This window comes from Salvelinus namaycush, chromosome 4 (genome assembly GCF_016432855.1).
Source record: "Salvelinus namaycush isolate Seneca chromosome 4, SaNama_1.0, whole genome shotgun sequence".
Lineage (NCBI taxonomy): Eukaryota > Metazoa > Chordata > Actinopteri > Salmoniformes > Salmonidae > Salvelinus > Salvelinus namaycush.
Window position 1 is genome coordinate 49,229,187 of NC_052310.1, and position 20,012 is coordinate 49,249,198.

General features: G+C 42.0%; 1 protein-coding gene across 1 annotated transcript in view; it reads left to right on the plus strand.

Annotated features, from left to right (window-relative positions):
• The first annotated feature begins 575 nt into the window (after nucleotides 1-575).
• LOC120045644 (phytanoyl-CoA hydroxylase-interacting protein-like) overlaps nucleotides 576-20,012 on the plus strand; it is a 35,920-nt gene continuing 16,483 nt past the window's right edge. Inside the window, exon 1 of the mRNA XM_038990560.1 lies at nucleotides 576-681. Within this exon, the coding sequence (XP_038846488.1) occupies nucleotides 576-681 (106 nt within the window). The remainder of the gene's footprint in view (nucleotides 682-20,012) is intronic.

Genomic DNA, 20,012 nt, shown 5'->3' on the forward strand with positions numbered 1-20,012 from the left:
TGGGCCACTTGCACCTGCGCTCCTGTGGAGAGAACGCGAGACGCGCAGATATCTCCAAATAAGGCTATAGGCCTATGGATCTTGTTTGGATGACGTTAGCAGAAACGAAACGCAAAATAAACAATGTGTATGTAGGTTAAAATTGAGTTAAACCGGTGGGGGTGGAAGTTAGGCTACATAAATTGTTGCTCAATCTCGGGTATTCGTGTTCCACTGTCCTGCGGCAGAATAGGGGAAACACTTGTGGCTTACATGGACGATAGCGCGCGCCTGGGACCTATTAAGTAGAAAAGTGTAATATAGACAATACATTATAAGGACTGGCATATCTTCGCAGTATGTATGCCTCTCACGTTGCAGCGTCAAATTGGCAGTGTGCTATGCGCTCGTGACGATTTGCTGACGCGCCTTTAGCCCCACCACCCTGGAGAGAGATGCTGCGAGGGAGCGAAGGGGCTGGGAACCGGTCACTCTATCTCTCTCTTTCTTGATCGAATGTGAAGAAAGCAAGTCCTGCGGCAAAACGAGCGAAATTCCACCGATACCAGGAGAGGCATCCCGGCTCTGTTGTAGAAATGGAGGTTCCAAGATTGGGACACAACTTAACCAGCCCGATGAGTCCGTGTGAGGGCATGATAAAGAACCTCAGCTTGGACGGTATACAGTTATGCGAGCGAGAGGGTAAGCGCACAATAAACTGCATTTTGGATTGTCATGTAGCCTAGGCGTTGAAATTCCAGGGATTACCCCCATCCACTCCACCAATTTCATTTTGTGGGCATTAGAATATTCCCTTCCATCAGCTAATGAAAGATTACAGCCACGCTCTACTAGCCATCTATAGTGGTGCCAGAATGACTGAATAAGGGTCCAAATAGTGGCTAGGGTTTCTGTTTCTCCCTTATTTTATGATGAAAATGTAATAATACGGCAGGTTTACAGTTAATCCGATTTGGACGGCGACTGGTGCGCTGCTGCGTGCGCGGAATAGCTGAGGACATCAATGCATTTTCCTCACATAACCTATCTTTTGTATGCATCATATGCATTTAGGGTTTCACTATGAAACGGGCATAAATTCCACATGATGGCATTTCAGGAAAATGGAGTTTCACCATTTCAGAACCATGGACGTGGACAGCAGCCGGTGTATCGCTTTTGCTAAGGTTTCAATGAAAAGGGGAAACTAACGTTATTCATGCCTGGTGCAGCTCTGAACAAAGCTTGACATTACACATATATAGTATATATTGAAGTAGCCTACAGTTAGAGCTGTTTTAAGTCAGAAACCACATCCACAAGCCGATACAAAGATAGATTTGAACTGCATTATTTAACATGATCTGACTAAGAAAAGCTACTATCTTTGAGGATTCAGCTGCATTTTGAAAATACAACTATTTTGGTATGCAACAGAGGAATCACTGTACAATGGTTAAAACATTATGGTCTGATCATTAAAAGGTTTTGTTGAAGTTTACATTTCGATTTCAGGAATATTAAAACATTTGCAACATTAAGATAGTTTTGAGAAATAGATGCAAATGGAGACCAGCTGTTCCTAGGCCCAGCCTAGGCTACTCTGTCGATGTATAGCCTATGTTGGCTGATCTGAATGAAAAAATAGCAAGTCATCATCAATGGGGGACTGGGCTCAAAGATGGCTGCACACATCTGCAGACAGAAGCCTCGTTTATACCTGGTGTTAACATGTGTCCTTTGTCCTAATTGTGCCCACATTTGTAGACAGGTGTGGATGTTCAAAAGACACATTGTGATCAGATTGTGATCAGATCTTCTTGCCCCCTCCCGAGGTAGTCAGGCAAACATTGTGTCTGGTTATCTCACAATTGTAGATGGCTCTGGACAGTGAAACTATTTAAATCATCATGATCCATCTTCTAAAATCATTGACAGGTGGTACCATTGACTTATGACATCAATATGTGGCTTAAAATAAATAAATAAATATTATTGTGAAAGACTATCCATGAAATAATTTGCATACAGGGAGGGACCAGGAAATCTGGTCACAATGTGGAAACAGTCGATGGATAAGAGACACATTTTAATACCAGGTGTGTTAATACCATATCTGAAAATGTGGGCATAATCAGAATGTGGACAAAATCAGGACCAAAGATGTGCCAGGTATAAACAAAGCTAAAGATGGAGCATCCACACCCTTCACTCTAATTACTCAGACAATTTTACAATAGAGTGAGAGAACATGGACAAATTAATTTGCTACATAATACGCTATACATACTCAGTGCTATATTGCATTACAGTGCCTTTAGAAAGTATTCAGACCTCTTGACTTTTTTCACATTTTGTTGCGTTACAGCCTTATTCTAAAATGTATTAAATAAAAAAAACTCCTCAGAAATCTACACACATTACCCCATAATGACAAAGTCAAAACTGTGTTTTAAACATTTTTGCAAATTTATAAAAATAAATAAACAGAAATACCTTATTTACATAGGTATTCAGACCCTTTGCTATTAGATTCGAAATTGAGCTCAGGTGCATCCTGTTTCCATTGATCATCCTTGAGATGTTTCTACAACTTGATTTGAGTCCACCTGTGGTAAATTCAATTGCTTGGACATGATTTGGGAAGGCACATACCTGTCTATATAAGGTCCACAGTTGACAGTGCATGTTAGAGCAAAAACCAAGCCATGAGGTCGAAGGAATTGTCCGTAGAGCTCAGAGAAAGGATTGTGTGAAGGCACAAATCTGGGGAAGAGTACCAAAAAATGTCTGCAGCGTTGAAGGTCCCCAAGAACACAGTGGCCTCCATCATTCCTAAATAAAAGATGTTTGGAACCACCAGGACTCTTCTTCCTAGAGCTGGCCGCCCGGCCAAACTAAGCAATCGGGGGAGAAGAGCCTTGGTCATGGAGGTGACCAAGAACCCGATGGTCACTCTGACAGAGCTCTAGAGTTCCACTGTGGAGATGGGAGAAACTTCCAGATGGACAGCAATCTCTGCAGAACTCCACCTATCCACCTACAGGGAGATCCTCGATGGAAACCTGCTCCAGAGTGCTCAGGACCTCAGACTTGGGCGAAGGTTCACCTTCCAACAGAACAATGACCCTAAACACACAGCCAAGACAGCACAGCAGTAGCTTCGGTGCAAGTCTCTGAATGACTTTGAGTGGCCCAGCCAGAGCCGGGACTTGAACCTAATCAAGCATCTCTGGAGAGACCTGAAAATAGCTGTGCAGCAACGCTCCCCATCCAACCTGACAGAGCTTGAGAGGATCTGCAGAGAAGAATGGGAAAAACTCCCCAAATACAGGTGTGCCAAGCTTGTAGCGTCATACCTAGGAAGACTAGATGCTGTAATCGCTGAAATATCACATGCACATAATGACAAGAACACTCAATGCTGTAATTGTCATTATGAAGCATTTACAGCATTGAGTCTTCTTGGGTATGATGCTGCAGATCCCCTCAAGCTCTGTCTGGTTGGATGGGGAGCGTCTCTGCACAGCAATTTTCAGGTCTCTCCTGAGAGTATTTAAGTCCACCTGTGGTAAAGGTGCTTTGACAAATGACTGAGTAAAAGATCTGAATACTTATGTAAATGTGATATTTCAGTTTTTTATTTGTAATAAATTGATGAAGAAAAAAAAGAATTTAATCAATTTTAGAATAAGGCTGTAACGTAGCAAAATGTGGGAAAAGTCAAGGGGTCTGAATACTTTCCAAAGGCACTGTACATTTTATTGCAAGACAATAATCAACTAACTATAATCTATGGCCTAGTCACAGAAATATTACAGATGTGCATTTAGAAAGATATTGAAAGTGAACGCTCAAACTGAGCTTGATAATGTGTCTTTTGATTTGTACATAGGGGCTGTTGTCTAGGCCCTATCCAGTCAATGGTGGTCTTCATTAGGCCACACAAGCAGGGCAGTTAGACCCTGCCAACACAGTGCACCAATTGTACCTCTGGTTCTATTTCTCATTTCCTGGGGCGGCTGCCCATCATATAATGGAGTGGGATGCTCTTTATATTCCCTTACGACTCTGGCCTGATTTTAAAACTCAAATTTTAGTATATATAGGTATAGGTATAGGCTGAACTTTTTTATGGATGTTGCTGTTGGTGCCAGCTCTGTGCTCTGTGCTCTGTGCTTTGGCCCCTTTGCAGCAAACAAGCACTCTCCAATTTGTCAGTCAATACTGGGTAAATAAGGGATAAGTGTGCTTGAGCTGCCCACTGTTTGTAGTACAACAGCACAACAATCTCTGTCATTACTTTACAGATCCTGAGGGGAAATGAAATGACAGGGTAATAAAAAGCGCCTACATTCTTTACCAAACATTATAATTGGATGTTGAGTATGAAGCTCCTTTCCCAAGACAGGCTGATTTGTTCACTAGCTTTGATGATGCTTGATGTGGCCTATGACCATCTGTGTGTGTTTTGGGGTTGAGCACTCCTATTTGCATGTAGATTACAATATATCTGATCCAATATCATTGATGATAGGTCCAACATCATGATAATAACAATAAAACCATGCCTATTGACAGCCCACCTAAACATGAAATCAGTTTAAACCATGTTTTTAGAATTAATCAAGTGTAGGACAGGATCATCTCCTGAAAATGCATTCTCACTAACACCACAGACAGTTTTCCTCAACTTCACATGTAGGTGTCAGAGGAAGGCCCTAAAAGTTGTCAAAAACTCCAGCCACCCTAGTCATACCGTTCGCTCTGTTACCGCATGGCAAGCGGTACCGGAGTGCCAAGTCTAGGTCCAAGAGGCTTCTAAACAAGCCATAAGACTCCTGAACAGCTAATCAAATGGCTACCCAGACTATTTGCACCCCCCCCCCCCCATTCTACACTGCTGCTACTCTCTGTTATAATCTATGCATAGCCACTTTAATAACCCTACCTGCATGTACATAATTACCTCAACTACCTCGACACCGGTGCCCCCGCACATTGACTCTGTACCGGTACCACCTGTATATAGCCCCGCTATTGTTATTTACTTTTACTTTTACTTTTTTTTTTTGTATTTTCTTAAAACTTGGTTGGTTAAGGGGTTGTAAGTAAGCATTTCACTGTAAGGTCTACACCTGTTGTATTCGGCGCATGTGACAAATACAATTTGATTTGATAGTTTATCCTGCTTTGACAGACTAAAGCTGGCAGCAAGTTATTTTGATGGGTTGGTGTCACTTTAATTAATGTTCTCTGTGTTTTACTTTTTACGCTGCTAGGCTTGTCGAAATGTAGGGACTGTGCCCTTTAACGAATTGTTTGCTGTCTAGGAATACAATACATTTAGTTCTCTTGGAAATGTATTGGATTTTCTCCAATGTATTTATAAAATTGCTAATTTAATGTTAATTTCAGTATCACAACCCTGTCTAAAAATATCTAGCAAATATCAATATTTAATCGTCAACACAAACGTGAGAATTCCCAAGCCAACCCAGACTAGAAAATGGCTTTGTCAGAGGCCCATCAATATTTTAGCATTGCGATGTGTATAAAGTGGTGGGGGTTTTCAGCATTGAGAAGGCACATGTGACTGAGCCTTTCCCCTCTGTCTCAAGAATAGCTCTGGGAACTGCATAGAGAAAGAAAATAACTGGAACTGACATCAACATTTGAAGGACCCATTACAATTTTAATGTTTAAGACAGACATCCTATTTAAAAACTGTATAAGAAATTCAGCCACACTTCAAATGTGTGCCAACCAGGACTAATCTCAATATACATGTATCACGTCTATGTCCAGTGGTTACCAGTTCAGTTTAGTTACCATGTTGGCAAGATGGTGCAGACAGACATGACAGCTCTGCTTCTAGCTACTAAGCAACTTTGCAGTATTTCATTTTTTTGTGTGTTATTTCTGCTTTACTCATCTTATATGTATATACTGTATTCTATTCTACTGTATTTTAATCAATGCCACTCTGACATTGCTCTATCTAATATTTATATATTTCTTTATTCCATTCTTTTACTTTTAGATTTGTGTATTGTTGTGAATTGTTAGATTCTACTGCACTGTTGGAGATAAGAACTCAAACATTGCACTACACCTGCATTAACATCTGCTAAATATGTATATGTGACCAATAACATTTGATCTGATTTGATAAAATCAAAGTTTATTGCTCGCTTACACAGTTTTGCAGATGTTATAGTGGATGCAGCAAAATGTTTATGTTACTAGCTCCTAACAATGCAGTAAAATGTCAAACAAGTACACAAATAATCCAATAAAGCAATAATACAAGAAATCAAGAAATATCAGAACGATTCCAATTAACAACCCAAATAGCACTTCAACAGTAGCTAGGTTTCTATCCAGATTTTCATGTGAATATTCAAAAATCTGCACTAAACAATATGCACATTTTACCACCAGAGATGTGTTTCCAGCAAACTAACTTATTGTGGATAAAAGTCTGTGCGTGATAACATAGTACACAGAAAAAATGACTTTTGTGGTTACATTTATCTGTACCGAATGAAAAATGCTAGTTAAAAGGGTTTCCATCACATTTTCAACACTGTGATGGTTTTGTCCCAAACGTGCCCACTCTGGTCTTGGCACGTGCGCTCTAGCCAACAGCTGGCGGATACAGTGCAGGTAGGCTACCTACATTATGAGATTATTATGGATAAGAGCGAGATTATTTATATTTTTCAAACGGCAGCCAAACATCGATCATAATGTTACCAGAATAAGACCCTCAATATTTATTGGATCAAGCATATCTTGTGCACTTTCACCACCCTGTGAAGTTCGTGATGACTTATTGAATCTGTTGCCTAATAAACTGCATGGTTTTCCGAGTCGTAGTGGGAGGACAAACCACACTACATGAACTCAGCAAAAAAAGAAACGTCCTCTCAATGTCAACTGCGTTTATTTTCAGCAAACTTAACATGTGTAAATATTTGTATGAACATAACAAGATTCAACAACTGAGACATAAACTGAACAAGGTCCACAGACATGTGACTAACAGAAATGGAATAATGTGTCCCTGAACAAAGGGGGGGTCAAAATCAAAAGTAACAGTCACTATCTGGTGTGGCATCTCCTCCACGTGGACTGCACCAGATTTGCCAGTTCTTGCTGTGAGATGTTACCCCACTCTTCTACCAAGGCACCTGCAAGTTCCCGGACATTTCTGGGGGGAATGGCCCTAGACCTCACCCTCCGATCCAACAGGTCGCAGACGTGCTCAATGGGATTGAGATCCGGTCTCTTCGCTGGCCATGGCAGAACACTGACATTCTTGTCTTGCAGGAAATCACGCACAGAATGAGCAGTATGGCTGGTGGCATTGTCATGCTGGAGGGTCATGTCAGGATGAGCCTGCAGGAAGGGTACCACATGAGGGAGGAGGATGTCTTCCCTGTAACGCACAGTGTTGAGATTGCCTGCAATGACAACAAGCTCAGTCTGATGATGCTGTGACACACCGCCCCAGACCATGACGGACCCTCCACCTCCAAATCGATCCCGCTCCAGAGTACAGGCCTCGGTGTAATGCTTATTCCTTCGACGATAAACGCAAATCTGACCATCACTCCTGGTGAGACAAAACCGCGACTCGTCAGTGAAGAGCACTTTTTGCCAGTCCTGTCTGATCCAGCGACGGTGGGTTTGAGCCCATAGGCAACGTTGTTGCCGGTGATGTCTGGTGAGGACCTGCCTTACAACAGGCCTACAAGCCCTCAGTCTAGCCTCTCTCAGCCTACACGTGGTCTGCCACTGCGAGGATGATCAGCTGTCTGTCCTTTCTTCTTGTAGCGCTGTCTTAGGCGTCTCACAGTACGGACATTGCATTTTATTGCCCTGGCCACATCTGCATTCCTCATGCCTCCTTGCAGCATGCCTACGGCACGTTCACGCAGATGAGCAGGGACCCTGGGCATCTTTCATTTGGTGTTTTTCAGAATCAGTAGAAAGGCCTCTTTAGTGTCCTAAGTTTTCATAACTGTGATCTTAATTGCCTACCGTCTGTAAGCTGTTAGTGTCTTAACGACCGTTCCACAGGTGCATGTTCATTAACTGTTTACGCTTCATTGAACAAGCATGAGAAATAGTGTTTAAACCCTTTACAATGAAGATCTGTGAAGTTATTTGGATTTTACGAATTATCTTTGAAAGACAGGGTCCTGAAAAAGGGACGTTTATATTCAGGTGACTCCCAAGTTAACTTTGATATGATGGTTATTATATCCATATATGTGTAAAAAGGCATTTCCACTGCCATTTCTCACATAATAAATTTTACCAACACAAAAAGATCCCATCATGTCGAACTAACAAATTGTTTGTCGGCCCCCCCATTTTGCCCTCAGAACAGCCTCAATCCGTCAGGGCATTTTTTTTTTATTTTTTTTATTTCACCTTTATTTAACCAGGTGGGCTAGTTGAGAACAAGTTCTCATTTGCAACTGCGACCTGGCCAAGATAAAGCATAGCAGTGTGAACAGACAACAACACAGAGTTACACATGGAGTAAACAATAAACAAGTCAATAACATGGTAGAAAAAAGAGAATCTATATACAATGTGTGCAAAAGGCATGAGGAGGTAGGCAATAAATCGAATAATTACAATTTAGCAGATTAACACTGGAGTGATAAATCATCAGATGATCATGTGCAAGTAGAGATACTGGTGTGCAAAAGAGCAGAAAAGTAAATAAATAAAAGCAGTATGGGGGGTGAGGTAGGTAAATTGGGTGGGCTATATACCGATGGACTATGTACAGCTGCAGCGATCGGTTAGCTGCTCGGATAGCACATGTTTAAAGTTGTTGAGGGAGATAAAAGTCTCCAACTTCAGAGATTTTTGCAATTGGCATGGACTGTACAAGGTGTCAAAAGCATTCTACAGGGTTGCTGGCCCATGTTGATTCCAATGCTTACCACAGTTGTGTCAAATTGGCTGGATGTCTTTTGGGTGGTGGACCATTCTTGATACACACAGGAAACTGTTGAGCGTGAAAAACCCAGCAGTGTTGCAGTTCTTGACACAAATCAGTACGCCTGGTACCTGTTACCATACACCCTTCAAAGGCACTTGCATTTTTAGGCTTGCCTATTCACCCTCTGAATGATGGAGCCGGAGGGGATGGTTGCCGTTTTATTGGCTCTTAACCAACCGTGCTATTTTGTTAGTTTTTTTCGCATTGTTTGTAACTTATTTTGTACATATTGTTGCTGCTACCATCTCTTATGACCGAAAATAGCTTCTGGACATCAGAACAGCGATTTCTCACCTCGAATTGGACAAATAATTTTTCTTTAATGAGTCGGACGGGAAGGATATACTCCAAACACCTGAACAGGCCCTCAAACCCATCCTTCGCTGGAGAAAGAAACTGAGATTTCGTGGAAAGAGATCGGGGTGCCTTGTGAGGATCAGGCGATGAGTGGCTAATCTGCCTTTGCCATCAGTACTGTTAGCTAACGTTCAATCGCTGGAAAATAAATGGGACAAACTGAAAGCACGTATATCCTACCAACAGGACATTAAATACTGTAATATCTTATTTTTCACCGAGTCGTGGCTGAACGATGACATTAATAACATACAGCTGGCGGGTTATACACTATCGGCAGGATAGAACAGCTGCCTCTGGTAAGACATGGGGCGGGGGCCTATGCATATTTGTAAACAACAGCTGGTGCACGATATCTAAGGAAGTCTTGAGGTTTTGTTCGCCTGAGGTAGAATATCTCATGATAAGCTGTAGACCACACTATCTACCTAGAGAGTTTTCATCTATATTTTTCGTAGCTGTCTACATACCACCACCGACTGATGCTGACACTAAGACCACACTCAATGAGCTGTATACCGCCATAAGCAAACAAGAAAACGCTAATCCAGAGGCGACACTCCTAGTGGCCGGGGACTTCAATGCAGGGAAACTTAAATCAATTTAACCCAATTTCTATCAGCATGTTAAATGTGCAACCAGAGGGAAAAAAACTCTAGACCACCTTTACTCCATACAGAGAGACACGTACAAAGCTCTCCCTCGCCCTCCATTTGGCAAATCTGACCATAATTCTATCCTCCTGATTCCTGCTGACAAACACAAATTAAAGCAGGAAGCACCAGTGACTCGGTCTATAAAAAAGTAGTCAGATGAAGCAGATGCTAAACTACAGGACTGTTTTGCTAGCAGAGACTGGAATATGTTCCGGGATTCTTCCGATGGCATTGAGGAGTACACCACATCAGTCACTGGCTTCATCAATCAGTGCATCGATGACGTCGTCCCCACAGTGACTGTATGTACATACCCCAACCAGAAGCCATGGATTACAGGCGACATTCACACTGAGCTAAAGGGTAGAGCTGCCGCTTTTCAAGTGCGGGACTCTAACCCGGAAGCTAATAAGAAATCCCGCTCTGCCCTCTGACAAACCATTAAGATCGAATCGTACTATACTAACTCTGACGCTCGTCGGATGTGGCAGGGCTTGCAAACTATTATAGACTACAAAGGGAAGCACAGCCGAGAGCTACCCAGTGACACGAGCCTACCAGACGAGCTAAATAACTTCTATGCTCGCTTCGAGGCAAGTAACACTGAAACATGCTTGAGAGCATCAGCTGTTCCGGACAACTATGTGATCACGCTCTCCGCAGCCGATGTGAGTAAGACCTTTAAACAGGTCAACATTCACAAGGCCGCAGGGCCAGACGAATTACCAGAACGTGTACTCCGAGCATGTGCTGACCAACTGGCAAGTGTCTTCACTGACATTTTCAACCTCTCCCTGTCTGAGTCTCTAATACCAAAATGTTTCAATCAGACCACCATAGTCCATGTGGCCAAGAACACTAAGGTAACCTGCCTAAATGACTACTGACCCGTAGCACTCACGTCTGTAGCCATGAAATGCTTTGAAAGGCTGGTCATGGCTTACATCAACACCATTATCCCAGAAACCCTAGACCCACTCCAATTTGCATACCGTCCCAACAGATCCACAGATGATGCAACGTCTATTTGACTCCACACTTCCCTTTCACACCTGGACAAAAGGAAGAGCTACCCAAACATAGGTGTTCCTCTCACATAGGAACACCTATGTGAGAATGCTATTCATTGACTACAGCTCACCGTTCAACACCATAGTCCCTTCAAAGCTTATCATGAAGCTAAGGACCCTGGGACTAAACACCTCCCTCTGCAACTGGATCCTGGACTTCCTAACGGGCCGCCCCCAGGTGGTAAGGGTAGGTAACAACACATCCGCCACGCTGATCCTCAACACGGTCGCCCCTCAGGGGTGCGTACTCTGTCCCCTCCTGTACTCCCTTTTTACTCAAGACTGCCCGGCCAGGAATGACTCCAACACCATCATTAAGTTTGCCGATGACACAAAAGTGGTAGGCCTGATCACCGACAACGATGAGACAGCCTATAGGGAGGAGGACAGAGACCTGACCGTGTGGTGCAAGGACAACAACCTCTCCCTCAACGCGATCAAGACAAAGGAGATGATTGTGGACTACAGGAAAAAGAGGACTGCATACATCCCCATTCTCATCAACGGGGCTGTAGTGGAGCAGGTTGAGAGCTTCAAGTTCCTTGGCGTCCACATCACCAACAAACTAACATGGTCCAAGCACACCAAGACAGTTGTGAAGAGGGCATGACAAAACCTATTCCCCCTCAGGAGACTGAAAAGATTTGGCATGGGTCCTCAGATCCTCAAAAGGTTTTACAGCTGCACCATCGAAAGCATCCTGACGGGTTGCATCACTGCCTGGTATGGCAACTGCTCGACCTCCAACCGCAAGGCTCTACAGAAGGTAGTGCGTCCGGCCCAGTACATCACAGTGGCCAAGTTTCCCGCCATCCAGGACCTCTATACCAGGTGCTGTCATAGGAGGGCCCTAAAAATCGTGAAAGACTCCAGACACCCTTGTCGTAGTCTGTTCTCTCTGCTACGGCACGGCAAGTGGTACCGGAGCGCCAAGTCTAGGTCCAAGAGGCTTCTAAACAGCTTCTACTGTCACATTGGTATAAATGATTCGAGAGACAGACGCAGGAATGCGTAATAAGGGTTTTTATTGTACCCAAATTACGGCGTGCCATGTAAAGGCACGGAGACGAAGACCAAACAATAACACAGGGTTGAAACCCAAACAAAATAGCGAGGAGTACCTCAAATAAATGACACGTGCTCACAATGATTAATACACAGGACGAGAACCATAATCATCTGTGCAATCCACAAGGACACAAAAGCCCAAACACACAGCACAGGTACTCACACGCACCAACGGACACTGCAACAATAATCAACAGCCCAATGGAAACCAAAGGGCACACTTATACAAGTACTAATCAGTGGGAATAGGGGACAGGTGTGCGTAATGAAAGATCCGGAGGGATCCGTGACAGTAACCCCTTGACACGCTGCATTAGCAGCGCAACGACACCGGCCTCGAGGGCGATCACAGTAACGCAGTGCAGGTTGATCAGGACCCGATGCAGCTGTCGAAGTTGCGTGGTCGTCGGACGGGCCGGTCACGTCGGTATGAAGGGTTCGGGAGACAGGCGCAGGAATGCGTAATAGGGGTTTTTATTTCCCAATTTACAGCGTGCCGTGTAAAGGCACGGGGACGAAGAACAAACAAACACGAATACAAAACACAGGGGAGAAACCCAAACAAAAGAGCGAGGAGTACCTCGAATAAATACACAATTGCACAATGATTATCACATGGGACGAGACCCGTAATCATCTGCACAATATACGTGGCACGAAAGCCAAAACAACATAGCACAGGTACTCACACGACCAACGGACATTGTAACAATAATGGACAGCCCAACGGAAACCAAAGGGCACACTTATACAAGTACTAATCAGTGGAAATAGGGGACAGGTGTGCGTAATGAAAGTTCCGGAGGGAACCGTAACATCTACCCCCAAGCCATAAGACTCCTGAACATCTAATCAAATGCCTACACAGACTATTTGCATTGCCACCCCCCACCCCCATTCTACGTTGCTGCTACTCTCTGTTATTATCTATGCATAGTCACATTAATAACTCTACCTACATGTACATATTACCTAAATTCCCTCGACACAGGGTGCCCCCGCACATTGACTCTGTACCGGTACCCCCTGTATATAACCCCGCTATTGGTATTTACTGCTGCTCTTTAATTATTTATTATTCTTATCTCTTACTTTTTTATGTATTTTCTTAAAACTGCATTGCTGGTTAAGGGCTTGTAAGTAAGCGTTTCAGTGTAAGGACTACACCTGTTGTATTCTGCGCATGTGACAAATAACATTTGATTTGATTTGATTGGCAAACATACACAATCCATGTCTCAATTGACTCAAGGTTTAAAAGTCCTTCTTTAACCTGTCTCTTCCCCTTTATCTACACTGATTGAAGTGGATTTAACACGTGACATCAATAAGGGATCATAGCTTTCACCTGGATCCACCTGGTCAGTCTATGTCATTGAATGAGCAGATGTTCTTAATGTTTTGTACACTCAGTGTATATTAGAGTGAGCTATGTCAAGAATCCAGTATATAAATAAATATGCAGTGTGTATAAACAGTGTAACTAAAATACAATGTACAGTAATATAAATATTAGAATGAACTTTGTTGTGAAAACAGTATTTAAATGGACAGTACAAAACCACAAGGACAAATGTATAGAATTGCAGAAAATTAGCTTCCGGACCATAGTCCGGAATATAAATATACAGTATATTGTACATATGTGAAGGGTGTGTATAGACAGAATGGGCAGTATGTGAATAGAAAAGGTCTGTACAGCAGTAGTTATATAGGATAAGCCATGACTATAATACAGCATATGCAAATAAAGTGGATAAAACAGTATGTTAACATTGTTAAAGTGACTAGTGTTCAATGAATCTATGTACATATGGCAGGAGTCTCTAAGGTGCAAGGTAGAGTGCCGAGTATTAGCCAGCTAGTGACAGTGTCTAAGGTTCAGGGAAGGTTACTGGGTGGTCCATGATGGATGGGTGAACTTCATTTAACCAAGTACTGTGTCAGTTTTCTGAGAGACCTCCCAACCGCCATTCCAGCTGTGACACCATCAGAGCCAGCCTCACTGTCGGATACAGGCCGAGTGTGTGAGTTGAGCCTACCATCTGTCTTGCAGTAGCAACAACTAAATGAACAGTAACAGTAAAGCCCCTCCCCAAGAGCCCAATTTTACCAAACTTTAGCTCAGGCCTGTTGCCATTTGTTTTTCTACAATGTACTAACAAGAGAGGTTTAGACTCAAATCCCCTAAAAGCCAGTGGAAATAATGGAGAAACCTTTTAAGCGATAACTCCAGGAACTTTATGGGGAAATGGAGAGATCAATAGAGATCAGTCATACTCTCCATACCAGTGGTGTAAGCAAATCATATCAAAGATGTGATTTGATTCATTGTCCTGGCTCTCTGACAACTCAGAGACCATATTTTGTGTGGGCAGTTGACCCATGAGTGTGTCTGGCAGGAAGAGTAATCCATGTCAGTTACACTGCTGCTGTCCACCTCATCCAGACCAGACACTGCTCTTAGAGCTCTCTGCAGATTTAACCCTTTCTTGTGAACAGAATGTGTAACCTAGTTGGAGGACAAAATTATGTTGAAATTGAAATGGTTATTTAGGTAAAAGGGTATTATTGATCAAAATTATGATGTATATCAACAATGCTATGTAAAAAGTTCCATAATGGATTGATTTTTAAGCCAAAGTATTCTGTTGAGGGATTTAACATAGGCCTAATTTCATTTCACTCTGGTGTCATTAACAAATTCTATGCTAATGAAACACAATGACTCATCTATTTTTTGACAAGTTAAGAATGAACGCTCTTATCGTCCTTCCCCAAGAGGCATTTTGGATTGAATTAGTTTGCTAGAACAGCTGGTTATATTTACAGCGGGCTTCTTTTGTGATATACATGGTTTTATTTAGTCCATCACTCAGAATTCTTAGACATTGTTTTTATGTTGTTTTCTTTGTTGATCAATTACCCTGTGATTGGAATAATACGTAACACACAGTAACTGTATGGAGCTGTATGAACTGAGCTTTGTTTCGCTACTAGTAGGATGTTATTTCTCTGGCAACGTCTTTCACTCTCAGCTTGTGCTCTCTTGCCAGTGTATAAGGACAAAACAGTGATTTTCAAAGGCCTGCCCTAAATCCCACTTGGTGTTTGTAGTGTTGTGTTGGAGTCTTTTAGAGTAAGAATGGACCAAAAACAAATGGTCCTAGGCAGCACCTACGGATTTACAACAGCATTCAGATTTCCAAATGCTTCGACTTTGTATTCATAGCCTATGGGTCATGTCGACACTCAGGAAAACTCCACTCAAGTCACAAGACACGCCATGTATGTTAACTAGGTTGATATTGATTTTGTTTAACTTCACCCTAGTGCTCAAATTATATTAAACTCGATTAGTTTCATTTGACAAGGTTAAGGTAAAGGACACATTTGCAGCAAACTGCAATTCTTGGCCTTCCCTGTACATACTGTAGCTCGTAAATGAGATTGTAAGCCATGAATTCAATCATTGAATGAAACCTGCTATGCCAATGTTTATGTATCATATTTATAAAATATGTTATTTACAGAGCTCACACACATTTCATTGGGAAAGCAACTGCATAAAAACAGCAATGCAGATTTAAGTCAGACCTGTATCATGCCAATGTTTCTATTTCAAAATGTGACAAGGATAAACACCCCACTGCACCCGTGGGATTGTGTGAATAAGCTAGTTACATAACTGTGAGCTCAGTGTCTTTACACACCAGACAGCTGGCTTAGAGCATGCAGTATGACAAGGCTCATTTCTAATCCTCTGAAATTAAATTGGAATATATTGCATGCCATTTCAGAAATGCAAATAATGTATACAGTATGTACTTCCATGGACTCCCTGTCTCCCACCCAGGCAAAATTCTGTTTTCCACTGCGTCCTTTCTTTTGGGTTTGATGAGCTCTTGAGCTATGTTGCATTGGTAAATGTATTTTTAATGACCTAACATTTACCCTCATTATACGCACTGTTAGTTTATCATAAGTCTGTCAGGGCTGGACCTCACGGCCTCCATTATCTAACGGGCATATTGACAACAATGACCTCGAAGCCGATCTGGAACAGGCCTTGAACTTGAATAGTCTGTGACCATTGCTTGGTGCTAGTTATGTGAGCCAACACATTCTAGGCCTCAGGCAAGGATCATCATCACACTAGGTTAGCTTGGGAGAAGACCTACAATACCATGAAAAGCAGTCATGTCTGACTCATACGCATCTACAGTATCACAAGGCCTGGGCCAAACAGGCCAACAGCTCCATTAATGTAAAGCAAACTTTCTATGACTCATACAGTATAGTAAAATGATCACAACAAAACAATGAATGTTCAATGCTCGACTATGTTTTATTAGGTGTGCCATTAAAATATTAACTTGAGCAAACTTTTCTTATTAATAGTGAACACTGAACACAAACAGACAATAGAAAATAAAAACAATCGCATCCATAGAATGAAGGTGGAGCGTCGGCGGTGAGTAGTGGTCTTCTTCCAATAGCAAAAAAAGAGAGAACAGGCAGGTGCCTTTATTACTATCCATGAAGAACACCTGAAACAAAAAAGTCAGATGCTAAGCAACAGGTCAAGACAGGAAATTAACTACACTTTTATTGACAGATGTGCTCTCACCATGTGATCTCTCACACTCTATGAGCCTGATGACCCACAGCAGGAGGCAGACAGGGTCTTGGATTTCCAAAAGCGCAAAGTAGTGTGGCTCTGGGCCGGTGGCATGAGGCGACAGGAAATACATACTGCCCCTGATAAGACAGAGAGAGACAGGGAAGATAGAAATTAGATGAGTAATGCCTCTTCCTTATGTATATACTGATAGACAGAGCATGCTGCTGATCACAAACTTACACAAAACGTATGTTATAGGCCTATTTTAAGTGAGAAGTAGCCATTGGTCTGAAGCCAAAAAACAAAATAAATTCACATGAGCACCGCAATGTGTACTTCACCCATGCTCTACCAAGGTTTTCCAGCTCACAGCTTTGACCTACTACAGTATGTTGGTCTATTGTACATCAAACAATGTTTGGGCAGGTTGCTTAGGATTCAAACCTTCTCAAACAGCACCTTCTCAAACAGCCTAATACTCTTAGAGGTGCTCCCACAATAACGTGATTTGTACCACATACAAGGTAATGTATTGCATTCTTACCACCCCACACTAAGGCATTACCCAATTTTAGTCAGTAGATACACACCACCTTTTACGTTGGGTTCGACAGCCACTCATATAGATAGGTCTATGGAGCCTGTCTGCATTCTTGATTTCTGTAACCGTTAGCTTACCTATGTAATATTGACATAAGCTCAGAAACACTTTTGCAAACATGGTCCTGTTTTAGCAATTGGAGGCTCCTCAGAGGTGGACCAATTTGAGCAATGTACATTCATCAGTAAACTTTGTACATACAATTCAGGGATGGCCATTATATCTCGATGGGCTACAGGGTTATGCAGGCTCTCCTGTTCAAGCCCAGGTCTACCACACCTTCTACTATATAAGGTCTTGATGAGCAGCTGAGGTATTGATGAATAGCTGAGCAGTAAAATCAGGTGTGGTAGCACTGGGCTTGAACAAAAGCCTGCATAACCCTTCAGCTCATCAATAGGAATTTTGGTAAGTGCTGATACAAACACTGTTTACAAATGACAAACTGCTGAGAAACACCTGTAAAATACAAAGAAATTCAACAAGTACAAAACACTTAAGAATACATTCTTATAAATCTGACATTGGATAGGTGCTCTAAATCCTTTAGGTACCAATGTTCTTAATAAAGCTGTACACAGCTGTCCAACTCCAGTTAAAAAAAAAAAACAAAAAAAAACACATTCCCAAATGTATAAATATGAAAACAGACGGGAGTACTCAGATTTGGAACAGAACATACATAAATGCTACTGATAGTGTGCAATGTACTGTGTGCATATGAATAAGCGTAAGTCATAGCTTCTCAAATGACAGAAAGTTGCGCCTGAAAAGGATAAACGTTTACAACCTGTGCAACTTATCGCATGCATTTGTACGGTAGGGATGGCGTGCATCTAATGAATGAGGGCAACGTCGTCTTGAGAGTTTGAGAGCTGGTCTCGCCACGGTTCTCTCCTCCGTAGTAGCAAGACGCGCGCACAACTACTAGTACACGTCACACTCCCTGTTCCTTGCCACTCAACGATTCCGAATGAGCCCAAAGTCTATTTTACATACATCTAAGACATTTAAAAAAAATAAGCACACCCCGTGCGTGCATGCGCCGGTGTCCGGAATGGGAGCGGGTGTCAAACTATACACGAAAGAGAATGGTCAAAATATCTTTCAAATCCCAGTGACGCTAACCGTTACACTACGAACCCTGTTACAGATACTTCAAATAGACACCATTTAAATAGGCAGCTTGGTGGCCTACCAAGCTGCCCATTCCAAAATATGTTGGTTCATTCACTAAGTACTGATTGAACGTTTATCTTGTTTGGTTAAACATACTTTTTTTATGAAACAGTTGATATGTTGAAAACAGTTTCATTTTATCACGTAGGCAACCAAGTTAGCAAACAAGGCGCTTTATTTTGACTTGCGCACAGGTCGCACAAGCAAGAAATGATCATTATGATGGCGTTGTTTTAACGTTACCTGGATGCTTCTTGAGCAACCCTGCTGCTTTTTACTTGTGGATGGCGACTTCAGCTTTTCGGAAACACATTGAAAAGTAACTTGACACTTGATCAGTCAACGCAAATTTGGATTATAATGACAATAAATTTGCATTGACAGAGAATGGAATGTACTGAATTAATGCATAAGGTAAGGGCTAGAATTTTCTCGGGATCTTCTAACAGCGACACGTCTGTTTTGGTGTTTGCATGTATTATACATTAGCAGCGTGGCAGTGTCCCCAAAGTTCGTTGAATCCAACGGGCCCGTAATAGCAGCCAAGGACGTTAGCTAATTTATTAGCTTGTGCTCTGATTACACGCAAGTGTACAGGTCAGCAGTTTACGCAGATGACTTCAGCCATATGGAAAAACTTCCATAGCTAAATATACCTAGCTACCTGATATTCAGCACATCATTGGTTTTTACTAGGCAAAAATGTGCATGTGAGCGGTAAATTGTGAATATAATAAAAACTGTTGCACCTACAAACGTATTCAGTCCAAATGGATCTAAATATAAATGGTCACCTAATGGACGCAGTAGCCTGGTTTTAATCCAATGTCTAGAATATGAGCTAGGTTTGGGCAAAACATTTAACAACCCTAATGCTAACGAACTTGCAAAAATCCGGTATAGTTGTTCTCGGTAATGAGAGGCGGGTAGTGTGTTGTGTACCTCAATTGATTTGCAAATGTTTATCAACATTGGCGACATATCGGCTTAGACATGATGGTAGGGAGTTTTGAATTTAAAAATTGAGCTTCAACTGTAACTGACAGTTAGACTTACAGGTTATGTCGTTGTTTTTTGTTTGAATTGTTTACGTGTTCGCTTTGCGGGGGAAATGATAAGACGAGTGGAACTACGTAGCTAATAACTGTTGTAACGGGGATCCTTATTGTAGCAACACACTTTTGGAGGGAAGGCAATCCCGCGCTGTGTTAGCTAAATTTTCATGTCAGGTGTAGTTCGTAAGTATGTTAGGATGGTAAAGTTATAATAATTAAAAATGAAGTGTGAATTCATGCCAGGAATAATAAGTGTGAAGTTTGATTTCCTCCATTCTGTAATAAGCAGCCAATGAGGTATTTTTCCTTTATTCATGTGTTTAATCTGATACTGTTATAGCGCCGGCAAAACTGTTTGTGTATGTAAGCACTTCAGAGTTATACCAAGCTAATAA